Raw genomic sequence first — 14917 nt, 5'->3', positions numbered from 1 at the left:
GAGTGAGTAGGGGCAATAAGGCAGGCAGGCAGGCAAGCAAGCAGTTAGGAGACAGTGGTCCCAGATTTCAAGAAGGATGTCTGGCTGCCAGTTTAGGCCTGATCCCAGCAGTTGGACATCCTCTGAGGGGTCCTGGATTGTGAGAGGACACAGGCCGGGCTGAGAGACGATTCCCTGCAATTCACAAATTTCGTGCCCTGGGCCTCTAGTATAAACATTTGTCTCTCCTACAATTGAGAGTTGATAAAAGTAACATGAAAATTATTTTGATCCACTTAGTTTTGTTTGGTTTCAACTATATTATGAATAAATTTTGAAACATTTATTTACTAACTCCAACTCACCTTACCCAGCAGAGCAAAAATATCATTTCCATTTTGTAATCCCTCTTCAAAAGATCTTAGTGCTCTTTTAGTATAAGGTTCTTTTCCTCTTGTAATATCAAGCCATGCTCTCAAGATCTGTCCCTGTAAAATAAAAAATTCTAATCATACTTCCAATTCTTTGGGAAAGAAATGGGTAAAAGAAGTAAACCTAATGTCTTTTTTTTTTGTAATTGATAACAAAAATCATTCTATCAAATAATATTGTGAAAAATAAAACTGAGCTGTAAAAATGCTTTCCAAATCTTACCAGCCTAGAGTGTCAGCCTTACTACTCTGCTCAATATTAAGATGAAGAAGCTTATCAAAAAGTCCATTAACACTAAATAATCAATCAATATTCTTATTTGGGACTTTGCCAGCAAATTGTTATTAATAATAGTTAAAAATGTAATTTGAGACATAAATAAGAATTTGTGATCTCTTTCGGAGCAATCAGACTAAATAAACTAAGATGGAAAAACAGGAGTGCCCTGATTCATATATAATAAAAATTAAGATAATGTGGCAATGTTCTCTTTAATCTGTGACTAGTCCAGTGAGTTTCAAATGCAAGCACATATGGCCCAAGAAATTAAAAACTGAAGAAGTCATGGATGTTTATCTTTAGAAATGTTAGTGAGCCAATGGGTTGCAAGATTTATAGCACTGAAAAGAAGATGTACATAAATCAAATACTTTTCTTTTTAATTTCAAGTAAAAATCATGAAATCTGGTCTTCTATCAAATTTATAGTCCCTGGATGGTATGGCTAAATGGTTAAGTTAGAGGTAGGATAGCAAACCCTTTCTCTGCCAAAGTCATTTGAATATTTATAGCAACATTCTCGGGACATACAACATTAACAACTTAAAAATTAGCCAAAGATTTAATTGACTCACTCCTAATGCCTTGGCAGGGCCAGGTCAAATGATTTTGCAGGCCATATACAGCCTCAGGGCTGGACGTTCCCCAGCATTGGGTTACTAGCAGTGTTTCCCAAAGTGTGGTACGCATACCCCCAGGGGTACGGAAAGAGTTTGGTGGGGGTACGCGTTGCACCGGAGTTTGGTGATTTGGTGGGGATATGCACTGCACGGTGCTTAGCTGCGCCTAATTCTACATTCTCATGAGTAGAGGGGTACTCAGCGTTACGAAAATTATAGAAGGGGTACACATATGTCAAAAGTTTGGGAAGCACTGGGTTAGAGCATCAGCCCGTGCACTGAAAGATCTCAGGTTGGATTCCTGGTCAAGGGCATGTATCTGCGTTGCAGGTTCGATCCCTGGCTGTGGTCAGGGCACATGAGTAAGGTAACCAATCGAGGTCTCTCTCACATAAGTGTTTCTCTGTCTCTCACTCCTCCTCTCTTCCCCTCTTCCCATCCTTCCACTCTTTCTAGAAATCAATGGAAAAATATCCCTGTGAGGATTAACACAATAAATTATAGGTTAATTCATAAACTTATAAATCTTTAACTGAGCTTATATTTAGCTCTTTCTATTTCACCTGGAAAGACAGCTAATACTACTTAAGCAGTACTATTTCTACTCACTGATCAGTGTGCTTGTTTTAATTGTTTCAACTACTATCTTTGGGTAAATAATTCCCAAGCTTTACTTGCAGTCCAGTACCTCTTTCAATTTTTTCTTTTTCCAACAGCTCATCTACTATCTATTTCACTGTTCTCCAGTGCCTGTAACATAGCATGTCTTTAGCTAAACACAGCTCTCTTTAAGATTACCCTCTTAATTCAATGTAGTTTCCATTCATGTTAACTGGTCTCTGAATTGTCCAGGCTTAAAACCTCAGAGATATCCTCAGCATCTTCCCCCCCCCCCATTATTTACAATCAGTTGACAAGTATTGTGGATATTTAACAATCCTCAAATTTGCACTCCTTTACAGTATTTTAGTATCAATCCTCACAGTCTTCTGCCAGAAAGCAGTACCCTTTAGCTGCATTCTAGTTCTCCCCCAGGTCAGTCCACCCTATACAGCATTGTTAAATTAATCAGCTGAATCTTACTCTAATAACATCACTGCAGAGATTAAGAACCTTTGGTGGTCTTTCAATGCCTATCAAATTAGATACAAATACTGTACCTTGATGTCAAGATCCTTCAATTTGCCCTAGCCCACATCTCCACATTTTTCTTCCATCCTCTTCATCTATGTACCCCATGTTCCCATCAAATATGAAGAGTCTCACTGTACCCAGAACCGATATGTCTCCTTGTTTTTCTCATTTCCATCTATTACTTCCCACCTTGGGAATATCATTTCCCTTTTCCATAATCTTTGCCTATGGAAACTATCCATCTTTCAGGTTTTAGTTCAAATGCTATTTCAAGAAATTCTTTTTCATTCTAATACTTACAGATTTTATCTTTCCTTAAGTACCTAAAATAGTGCCCAGAAGAAAGCAAGCAAACAATAAATGTCAACTATTGTTTTCCTGCTCACTTTAATCCCACTTCTCTCAATGTATTGGCTGGGATATGACCTATGACAACTGCTATATGATCCATTCAGGGCAGTAAAGCTTTGCATTCCTTATCTTTGCATTACTAACAGGTCAAATAATGGTGCCTTGTACCTACAGGAGCTCAATAAGGAGAGTGAGAGGGAAGGAAGGAAGGAAGGAAATAAGGAAGGAAAGAAAAGGAAGAAAGAAAGGGAACCAGAGAGAGATCATTTCAAGAGTTAATAAATAGCATAAAAATAAACAGCCTTTGAGAACCACAACTTTACAAAATAATACATTAAAACAAAGCTATTAAAAAATAAAAAAATAAAAAAATAAAACAAAGCTATTATTTATAAAGTGAGCAATAACAAAGTTAAACAGCAGTTACCTCTAAATATATAAATAACATGTTTCCTTTAATGTCACTATTTCACAATAAGAAAACCAGCTACCTCTTTACCACCGTCTGACATTTTGATCATTCTGTCAATGTACTCTCTCGCTTTCTCATGACGACCAATGTGCCATAGAAATAAGCCTGCGTGGTACAAAGCTTTCGGTTCTGCTCCTTTACGTAGCTCCTTCACTTTGGCATCTGATTCCAGAATAGCTTCTCTATCTGGAATGGAAAAAGAAGACATCAATGAAAACTAAATTCTAGTCCATGTATTTATAATAGGTCAGATGATTAACAGGGGAGAGAATTAAGTTCTTCTCTCTATAGCAGAACTGTCAAATAGAAATACAATGCAAGCCACATATGTAACTTAAAATTTTCTAGTAGCCACATTAGAGAGGCAAAAAGAAACAAGTATAATTAGTTTGTCTAGTATATCCAAATCACTTCACCTATAATTTGATAAGAAAACCATTGAGATTCTTTATTTTCTTCTTACTAAATCTTTAAAATGTGGTATATATATATTTTATACACATATCTCATTAAGTTACTAAATTTTCTCCAGAAATACTTAATTTGTACTTTGATTTCATAAAATTTATGAAAAAGTACATTCATTTACTCATTGTTCTAAACATGACTTCTAATAGCTGAATCAAGTATCAGTTTAAAATGTAAAAGTAATTAGAATTCAATTAAAAATTTGGTTCCTCAAACTAAGCCCAAGTGCTCAATAGCCGCATGTGGTTAACGATCACTGTAATATACAGTTCTAAATTTTATGTCATCCCCAAGATATAAAGACTATAAATGCAACTTTAAAAATAATACTTGAAAAAATTAGCAATGATTCTAAAATGATGTAATTATTAGAGGCAAACTAGGACTAGTATTTAAATTACCCAATTCCCTAATCCATTTCTAAAATACACCAACGTGGAAGGCTACTGTCATAGGCTAGTGAAAGGCAGTATAATGGTTGTTCCTTACATAGTTTAATAACTGCCTGGCTGCTCCCTTAAATAGTCTACTTCCAACAACTCTAATCATTATTATCAAACCTATCTTATGAGAGTAAGTCTTAGGACACAAATGTCCATTAGATCTAAATCCTGGATCAAAGCAGAGCAGGGTCAGTTATACGGTAAGGAAGCAGAAATGTCCAAGTTGAGGGCGGTGATTCTAATAGGCTCTACCTTTCTGGAAATGGTTACCAAGGAAAGGTAAGTGACCCTTCCTTTTAACTCCAATGACACAAATTTAAATTTAAATGTGTAATTACCAAGGTGCCATTTCCTGACTTTAGGAAATAAAATCATCTTTGGTGGGCTACAGCTTGTATGACAAGAAGAATGCTTCTGCCTGCCACTCACCTTCCTTCAGAAATGTTTGTTAAAGAACCACAATACGCAGATAGAAAAGAACTCATCAGGACAGGAGCAGGCACTGTAGACTTCTGCCCAGGTTTCCATCAGATCCCTATTGAGGCACCGGCTGGCTGGGACACCACCTGCATAAAGTTAGCTCTTGCCACTTTGCAGCTCAAGTTATTGCATCATAGGCCTTTTATACTGAGGACTTACGTCAGAACTCTGGAAGAATGTACATGAACAATCCAGGCCTTTTCTAGGCACTACTGACAAACCGCTGGGCCCTTCCCAGACTCAAGACTACTCAGCATCAGATATGGGGAAAAGCAGAGTCAGTACTCAAGTGTCCCTCGGCAATATTCCTGCCTCCATCTTTTTAGTGTCCCGGAAATCACATTTCCCAACAGAATCAATACTGTTGGGAATAATCAATTAAATGAAAACCTGATTGTAGGAAGAAAATATTTTGTACTAAGTTTTTTAAAGGCTTGTTTTGACAACAGCTCTCCTATGAAATTTCTCTGCTCCATCCAGCTTAAAACTCCCGATGGGGCACAGAGAGAGGGGATCCACAGAAGAGTCGAATCCTGAACCAATTCCATGGGTTTGCCCATGGATTTCTCCTGTCTGACAAATATGCTTTACACTGAAATCCTGACCGTCTTGCAAAGATCAGACTACCGTATTTTTCGGACCATAAGACGCTCCGGACCATAAGACGCACCAGTTTTTAGAGAAGGGAAATGAAAAAAGATTCTGAAACAAATAGTGTCCTAAAATATTTTATGTGCATTAAAACCCAACATCACAGTCATAAACACATGTAATCAACCCTGTAAACAGCAGCATTTAGAACCATTTTAGAGCCAGGCAAGCACACAGAGACCACACAGAGCCGGGCAAGTAAAAAAACTTTTTTTTTAAAGTATATGTGTAGGCTATATTTGGACCATAAGACGCAGGGACTTTTTCCCCCCACTTCTGGGGGGAAAAAAGTGCGTCTTATGGTCCGAAAAATACGGTAAGTCCCTATCTTTCGCGAAGCTTTCTCAGGCTAGTCCTATGGATTAATAGTGCATACTCTTTTCCATTAATTTGGGACTCATTTGTTTTATTTATCATTTTATTTAATAGTAACCTTAGCATTTAATCTTGGTATTTTTTTTTAAAAATCCTTATTGCTGAAAGTATTACACATGTCCCCTTTTCCTCCCATTGGCCCCCTGAGCCCGCCCCTGGCCCTATTCTTGGTGTTTTTTACATTTCTTTTTTCAACTAGATCATATAAGATGTACGGATCACATCTTATATGTTTAATATTGAGTAAATAAAGACAGTTCACACAATTTTAATTGCTGGTTTTGCATGAAGTTTTCCTATAATATTTTCCAAACTATTACTTGATAAAAATTTACTGAATATCTTCCAAGGATTAGCCCTCTTGGGGACAAAAAGGCCTTTAAGAAGCTTAAGATAAATAAAAGAAAGACATTACATATAGCTATATATTTGAATATGACTGGTTATAAAGTTGGCTGTTGCAGAGCAATTTATGTACATACCTGTTTGGGGCTATTCTTTTGTGTCCTACGTACAAATGAAAATTATCCCAAAGGATATAAGGAATACGAAAGTAAGATACATATTTCTTCTGCTTTATGAACTTACAATCTTGTTGAGATGATAAAACATACATGATATAAACAGTACTTATAGATAATATGTAATACAGTATGATCAGACTAAATGCTGTGGTAATTGAGAAAAAACAAAATAGAGTAGGAAAAACTGTCCTACTATACCTGGATTAGGACTCATCTTATGGGTGTATATCAGTGCAAGCAGAGAGCAAAGTGATACAACTGGCTTATTTTTAAGAGCCTCAAATTCTCGAAGAGCTTCTTGAGTTTTACCTGAAAGCCAAAATTATGGTGTGAAAAATATTCTTAGTGCAAAACAAGAATTCAAAACGTATGCAGCACGGTTAATAATCTGCACATACCTTCCATTAATGTACCATAGGCATGATAAAACCTGAAGACGGGGTCATTACCATACTTCTTAATTCCTTCACTGGCAGCAAGTAACACATGATGGAAATACCTCTCTTGACAATAGTAATTAATCAAAGTCTAAAGGGAAATAAGAACTAAATGTTACGAGGAGATTCTGATGTTCTGAAATACCTAAGCAGATATTAATCTAAAATCTTGAACAATCTAAAACTTATTAAAGCATAGCACTCAATACTAAGGAATACAGAACACAACGAACACAAAATTATTTAAATATCTGGATGTTTTCTATTAATTTCAATCCTTTCTTCTAAATTGTCAAGCGTATGTTCTCTGGAACTTTTACTTTGCCTTTCCCTGCTATCCAGTCTCCTCCTTGGCTATATTTCCTGCAAGTGTGACCCATATTCCCTCTCCAAGACTCCACAGCACATCTCAATAAAACGCAGTTGTCCTCCAGTACTCCTTCCCCAGGGTAGGAATAAGCCATTTCCCAACACTAAGGACACTTAAAAAAACAACAGCCCAACAACATATTTATTGATTTTTTTACAGAGAGAAAGGGAGAGGGATAGAAACTAGAAACATCGATGAGAGAGAAACATCGATCAGCTGCCTCCTGCATACTCCCTACTGGGGATGTGCCCGCAACCAAGGTACATGCCCTTGACTGGGATCGAACCTGGGACCCTTCCATCTGCAGGCCCGACACTCTATCCATGAGCCAAACTAATCAGGGCATTAAGGACACTTTTAATATCATTTTATTTGACTTCTGTCCAGTAGTTAGTATCACTAAGAATCTAACTGAAAAGGCAGTGGCATGGTATTGTAAAAAGGACATGGCTGAACCGGCCTGGCCTGTGTGGCTCAGCAGTTGAGCATCCACCCAGGAACCAATAGGCCTCTGGTTCCGTCCGTCAGGACACACATGCCCGAGCTGCAAGCTCGATTCCCAGTAGAGGGCATGCAGGAGGCCAACAACTGATAAATACATCAATGCTTTTCTCTACCCCTTCTCCCTTCTCTCTCTAAAAATCAATAAATGGGAGGAGAGGGAGGAGGAAAGGATATGGCTTACAGAGAAAAAGACCTGGTTTCAAATTTCTGATCCATCTTATAGCTCCTGAGTTTGCTCACTTGTAAAATGCTGTTAGTTGTTTACAGGTCACTGTGAAGATTAAGATATCATACTGTAAGAATCCTATTTGAAAAGTAAAGTTCCTCCTAACCTTATACGCTGATGAAATAAAACGCTAAGTGTCCAGCCAAGACCTCTCACGGAAGTTCCAGATTCATCCTTCCATTTGCTCCACTGCCCAAGCCAGACATGGAGTCATGGAATCCTCCCTCTGCCAGGATTCCCTAAGTAAGCAGTCAGTAGCTTCTTCTGTTTTGTAGCCTAATCCCCACCCTCCATACTACCACTACCTATCTTGGTTCATGTTAGGTTGTTCGGCGGAACATTTACTGACCACCAACTAGTGTCAGGACCTGGGTGAGGTACTATGAATATGAAGATGAGTTCCTGCTCAGAAATATTGTAGTTAGGTTTTTCAAGTGAGACCAGAATCTAAGAAAACTAAAATACGATGCACTAAATACAAGAAAAGTTGCTTTGAAGATATAGGAGAGTGAGGATTGGGTGTGGATAGCAGGGAAAAGTAAAATTAACCCTTTGCACTCCGAACCATTCTGGACATTGGCTACCAGCTACTTGACGCTACTTTGCGGCGGACACGTGCGTTGAATTAACTCAATTCCCCGTAATCACTAATAAACTGCAATGTCCCCCCTGAGAGGGGACATCCGAGTGATATGCTAGAATTCCGATGTCCCCTGAGAGGGGACAGCGGAGTGCAAAGGGTAAGAGAAAGATTCTTGGAGACAACTTCAGATGTAATATATAATACAGTATGATTCTTGATTTGCAAACTCTTACTCCCCCTCCACACATAAACACACTCTTCCTACGTCCCTCTCATGATGTGTGAGGAAGGTACAGGAACACAGAGAGGCAGAGGCACTGCAACAACACAGTAATGAAACGTCGGGATGGGTGGCATGCAGAGGACTAAAAGTCATTTCATAATGTAGAGTAGGGGTGTCGAACTCAATCAGAGAAGGGGCCAAAATCTAAAATCCAGCCTAAATCGCGGGCCGAATGGTTTACTGAACAGTCATAAACTGTCATTGTGATGGAAACGCAGCGGAGTGCAGTGATGACAGCGCGGTGCGGGCCACATTGCAAGGCCTGGCGTGACGGATTTGGCCCGCGGGCCTTGTGTTTGACACATGTGATTTAGAGAAAGGATTGGCAAACTATGGCACATAGCCATATCTAGCCTATGCCTGTTTTCTATGGCCGGCAAGGTAAGAATGGTTTGTATGCTTTCAAATTGTTAAGAAAAGGAAAAAGGAAGAAAAATACTTCATATCACATATGAAATTCAAATTTCAGGATTCACAAATAAGAATTTATTGGAACAAAGTCAAGGGTTGCCATTTCCTGTTCTAGAACCTTAAGTAAGACAGGGATTACTGGGTGACTAAATGGGAGAGGCAGGTAGGGTCAAGAAGTGTCCTCTATTAAGCTGATAATCTAGCTCAGTGGTCTGCAAACTGATTAGTCAACAGAGCCAAATATCAACAGTACAACGATTGAAATTTCTTTTGAGAGCCAAATTTTTTAAATTTAAACTTCTTCTAACACCACTTCTTCAAAATAGACTCACCCAGGCTGTGGTATTTTGTGGAAGAGCCACACTCAAGGGGCCACAGTTTGCTGACCAAGGTTCTGGTCTAAGTGATGAGGAACTGCATTAACAGTTTTTAGCAAGTTATTATTATCGAATATATCTAAATTTGGGTGGCAGTACAAAGGTTACATTTCAAGTGATGACAAAAATTTAAGGGGTTGGGAGTAGGCTTCACAGGAAGATACAATAATGTAAACATGGAGGCAAAATATCGCCACTGCAGCATTCCCTACCCCTGCCCAACTGTCCTTCACCCACCTATCACCGACTAACGTGGCTCCCATTTTATTTCCTTGTTTAGGGTCTAACGCACATGAGTCAAACACAAGGCCTGCGGGCCAAATCCGTCCCGCCAGGCCTTGCAATGTGGCCCGCACCGCGCTGTCATCACTGCACTCCGCTGCGTTTCCATCACAATGACAGTTTATGACTGTTCAGTAAACCATTCGGCCCGCGATTTAGGCTGGATTTTAGATTTTGGCCCCTTCTCTGATTGAGTTCGACACCCCTAGTCTAACGTCTCCTAAGTCAAATGTAAAACCCGAGATGGAGAGGCTTTTCATGAAATGTTATTATTGCAGTGTTTAAAGCAAATAACGCCAGACACACAAGGCATTCAAGGAACGCAATGCAGTCATTTAGTTACGGTTTTCTCCGGCACCAGCCAGCCCAGGTGTGCAGGCAGGGACTGCCCGGTTCTGCCCATCACCACCTCCAGCGCCCAGTGGACACACTGTGTGCGCGCCCTGCAGCACTGTCCGCTGCCGGACCAAGGATGCAGGGCACACATGTGCTGAGAGCTCCGGCATCCCCAAAGCAACTTGTTTCCAAGTCTCCCGTCTTTGTTTCCACACAGTTTCTTAGGTGGACTGTTAGTAAATGCTGAACCGACGGATCGGCGATGCACAGAGAAAACCACCCCTCTGACACAGAGACGCCTCCATTTTCCAGCCCATTTCCCATTTCCCCTTTCCGGCTCCTTTTCGGGGAGCGGACCCCAAACATCGATCGCCCCGGGAGGCACAGGCGGGGTGATGTGTGACCCGGGTTTCCGAGCGAACAGCGCACAGAGGTCAAAGTGCACACAGCGCACGGGGGCACGGGCAGTTCGGGGAGCAGCGCCGGGGAGGCAGCCCCGAACTCAGCTCCCAAAGCCCAGCGCCGGGGCGGTGACCAGGCCGCCCGCCAGGCTGGTCCCCACGCCCCCCGGTGCACCCCAGAGGCGCCCCACATCCGGGGTCCGTCCGCTTACCTTCAGCCCCTGCGCGTCCATGGCTCCGCCTCCCGGCGCTGGGCCGCGAGCCGCCGGGAGCAGCCGGGGTCCCGGCGCCGCCGCGAGGCCCAAATCCCACTCGCGCTCCCGGGCCCGGTGGGCGGGCCCAAAGGGGCGGGGTCACGCCGCCATTGGCTGCCGCGGGGAAGGCGGGCCTTCCTCGCTGCAGGGATTGGAGGGAGGCGGGGACCGGGACCCGTGGGCCAGGCTGCGGGTGGCAGGGCTGCGGCTGGGAACCTGGGCGCCGCGGAGGGAGGGAAAGACAAAGGAGGCCGGACCGAGAGGCCGCCCGAGGAGGACGGTGGGTGGCGGGCCCGAGGCGAGGAAATGGAGGAATAAAGAAAGTAGGGAAGATTCCCAACCAGCGGACCTCTAAACGTCAATAAAAAATCTTAAAGAAAATATGGGAGGGAGAAGAGACCTCTCTGGTGCCAGGACAGGGCACCAGTTTGTGCTGAGGCAGGTTCCAGCAGCGCGGCGATCTGAGGGCCTGGCCAGTTTAGGGGGGAAAAAACCCTGTAAGTGTCCCTTGTGGTTGTATTATGGCCACAAGGTGGCGCGGAAAAAATCACAAATTTGTATGGGCTCTCATCTTCACAGGCATTGCTGCAACCCCGTGATTAGGATGTTGTTAGGATGACTATTCAATTATTTTTTTTTTTACATCCCTGATAGTGAGAGGAACAATTTATCTTGATTTTTAAAAAAATGATACAATTGATTTTAAGTTGGCAATAAAATTAATTTTTAGGCAGGCTTTTATGTCTGTACCCATCAGGCAATTCTGTTTTTTCACTGTTTCAGAACATTAAATTAAAATATAATAGACTAAGAGATTTTCTATTTCTCCTTAAAGGTATTTTCTAAATAGTAGTTAAGATTTGAGGTGTCAGTGATCTTTGAGGTCATTTACATGAATTCCAAATTTTGACCTAGTGTTAATTTAGTCGGCGTGATGTATAGTTGTGTGAGTCTGGTTGTAAATCTGTTGTGGAGTCCATGAACATTGGCTTTCCTCTGGTGCCAGCAGACTGGGTAGTGACAACTTGAGGGAAGGGGGTGGCTGCTCTCCCAGTCTTCAAGGTTAGTTAATGTCTGTCATTGGCTTCCTTTGAAAGATATCCCGCCCAAGGAAGCACATATTATTTTCATAAGGATTGATCTTTTGGTTTCCAACATTTATAGTCAAGCTAAATGTCTGTGGTCATAGCTGCGGGTCTGATATTGAGAGCAGTGGATTAATCTGCACTTGGTATGCGGAAGAGAATACTGCAAACCAATGTGGTCATCAAAGAATGTGATCCTTACTTAACTGGATGCTTTTGCTTCCAAGTGAAAAGTTCATCTGGATGAAAATGTCTCAGGAGCATGGTTAAAGGCACAAACTGGTCAAGCTTCTCACTGAGATATTTATTTATTTTACCTATCTATCTGTTTATTTTTTGTTAATCCCCACCCAATGGATTTTCTCCATTGATATTCATACAGGTATGCACCCCTGACCGGAAATTGAACTCAAGATCCTTTGGTGCTCAGACCACACTTCAACCACTGAGCCATACCAGCCAAGGTATGTTTGTATATATGTATTGATGGGGATTCTGATTTAATTTCAGGTGACCCTTAGAACTGTATTTTTAGATATTGCCCTGGGAGGTTTTTCAAATTAGATGAGTGTTTTTCTTAATTGTTCTAAGATTGTTGAAAGTGGTTATGTAATAGCTCCAGAGATTTGGGGCCCACCATGCTGAGGTCATGGTTGGATTGATTTGGATGTTCAAAGGAAGGCCAAGAGAATGCCATGGAAACAGCTAGGTTTTGGTCGGAAAAGCAGAATATCATAAAGTCCTAAGACATACCTGGCTAGTTTCATACTGTATTTAATGCTGTTAACTGCCAAATGAGTTTTATTTCAACGAACATTATATATGACAAGTAGAACGACCTCTGCCTATTTGAATGAAGTCCTTCCTCACTCTCCTTTTTCTGAGCAAAATATTTCTAGGTACTCTGACCATTCTCCATAAATTCTATTATTTAGCTTCTTAAATATTTGTAAGTTCACAATCTTCTGGTTACTATATTTTGCCTGAGCATTGCACCTATTTCAGGATATTTTCCCTAAGGTAAGGCAAAAGGCTGCACTTACCACTGCGGTTGAACAAAGGTACAATTTGCTTGCCTTTAGAAATCTGTGTTTTCAATGACTTCCAGAGATACTGCTGAACAAGACATTTCTTCACCATCCTCGATGAAAAATGAACATTAATAATGCAGATAAGAACCAGGCCAAGCGATGCTGAGAAGAAAACAAGGTCCAGAAGCCCTAATTCCTTTCAGAGAAATAAATTTAAAATGGTGCAGTTCAATAGTTCCACATGACAAAGAATGAGGTGAGTATTGTATAACCCTTCAGTTCTAAAAAGTTAAATATCAATGTGTGGACTCCTATACCTTGGAAATATTTATGTATATATCAATGTACACCTATATCTACACTTACACTATGTTTATTTCTTATATAACATAGAGGAAGTGTATGTGCTCTTATGGATGTCATATATGTTTATTTAAATGTTTATTATATGTACTAGAGACCCAATGCATGAAATTCATGCAAGAATAGGCCTTCCTTCCCCTGGCTGCTGGCACCAGCTTCCCTCTGGCATCCAAGACCCAGGCTTCTCTCACAGCCCCGACTTGTCTGGAAAGTCATCTGGAAGGATGTCTGGTTTAATTAGCATATTATGCTTTTATTATTATAGATACCCACTATTACTATAGTATACCAAAGCTGAGTTTCATTGGTAACTTTTGTGATGTTATTAGTTTATATATTTTACATATAATGACAGGCCTCTAATATAGTATACAAGAGGAAAAGATCTTAGAGAGGTAAATAACTTAAGAGAAAAGCAATTCAAAGCAATGCTAACAATTAATTAACTAATTTGCTCATTTACAAACTATCTACTAAGCACCTCCTGTGTATCTTTTACAAAATACTGTAAAAGATACAAAGTACTTCGGGCCAGTTTCTGATTATCAGACATTATGTATTGTGTGTTCTCATGGCAGAAGTGGAGGAGAAGGGAGATGAGAGGAAGAAGCCCACATTCCAACCACTGCACCGAGGCAGTTTACATGCCATACAAATGGCATATGTGAGGTCCTGTTTGCGTAGAACAGTCTGCACGTATGCCTGCTGTTTTAGTGTGATTATTAACATTCCTCGCCTTCATTCTCAAAAGTGTCTGGGGTTGGATACGTGCATCAGAATCCCATAGAGTACATGGGACATACAGTTCTCTTCCAGTAATAAGAAACAAGAAAGCTGTCGCTGAATTCTGAAGGGTGGGTTTGTTTCAGGAAGTAGAAACAGAGATGAGGAGGGTGGTCAAGGCTATGTCCCATCATTGCTTTCTTGTTTCCTCAGTAGCTTCTTAAATTATGTTCCTGCTTTCTATGTCCTTTTCCTAAAAGTCAAAATCTGCTCCATCTAGCACCTTCACTCTGCTTTTAAATTTATTTATTTATTTACTTATTTATTTACAAATGCCTCAACGATTCTTCTTCACATAAGTTAAAGCCAAACCCCAACCACCATCTGGGGGACCTATGGCCACGCCCCCTGCCCTGGTGCCAGGCCAGGAGACCTGAAGCTACACCCCTTGCCCAGCGGGGCTTGACAAGGGTGGGACTGACCAGGTCTGGATCTAACCCAATGAGGGGGGCACCGGGTCTGGGTCTCACATGATTTTGAGGTGCATGTGGGTGGGCGAAGACTTGACTCTGGGTCCATCTTTTAATGTGCACGAATTTTGTGCACATTGAATTTTTGTGCACATTAGTGTATATATAAACAAACAACAACAACAAAAGAAAAAAATTGCTGCAGTTAGAATTGAATAGCTCTATGAATATCTTGCCTTTCTAAGTAAGCATTAAACAGGGAGATGTAATTCATGATAACCAATAACAGTACATACAGTTTTGCTTCACATGGGTAACAGTTTTTGTTCATATATCCACCTTCTGTATTTTCTAGTCTTTCCCTCCTAATGATATTGAGAAGGATAACAGCCAGAATTTCATTTTGAAAACTCAAAGTGCTATGCTAATAAGATTATTCACAGCCAAAATTTCACCTAAATATCATTGGGACCCATATTTCATTGAATTTTAACTGAGATAGAAGGTGGTAAGTGTAGAACCCTGATTTTAGAAGGTAATTTTTAAAAGGAATGAGATATTTGTGGGTCAAAAT

The 14917-nt window shown here is 40.7% G+C and overlaps 1 protein-coding gene across 4 annotated transcripts in view; it reads right to left on the bottom strand.

Moving 5' to 3' along the window:
• TTC21B (tetratricopeptide repeat domain 21B) overlaps nt 1-10745 on the bottom strand; it is a 60886-nt gene extending 50141 nt beyond the window's left edge. For all 4 annotated transcript variants that reach the window (XM_036421870.2, XM_036421873.2, XM_036421872.2 and 1 more), the window contains exons 1-5: nt 10630-10745; nt 6606-6735; nt 6406-6516; nt 3286-3452; nt 345-467 (exon numbers count right to left, since the gene is read on the bottom strand). In XM_036421870.2, the coding sequence (XP_036277763.1) occupies nt 345-467; nt 3286-3452; nt 6406-6516; nt 6606-6735; nt 10630-10650 (552 nt within the window). In that variant the 5' untranslated portion in view covers nt 10651-10745. The remainder of the gene's footprint in view (nt 1-344; nt 468-3285; nt 3453-6405; nt 6517-6605; nt 6736-10629) is intronic.
• Between the last annotated feature and the right edge of the window lie 4172 nt (nt 10746-14917).

This window comes from Pipistrellus kuhlii, unplaced genomic scaffold, assembly GCF_014108245.1.
Source record: "Pipistrellus kuhlii isolate mPipKuh1 unplaced genomic scaffold, mPipKuh1.p scaffold_m20_p_7, whole genome shotgun sequence".
Taxonomy (NCBI): Eukaryota; Metazoa; Chordata; class Mammalia; order Chiroptera; family Vespertilionidae; genus Pipistrellus; species Pipistrellus kuhlii.
The sequence above is the reverse complement of the archived record's forward strand: the minus strand, read 5'-3'. Positions and strand labels throughout refer to the sequence as shown.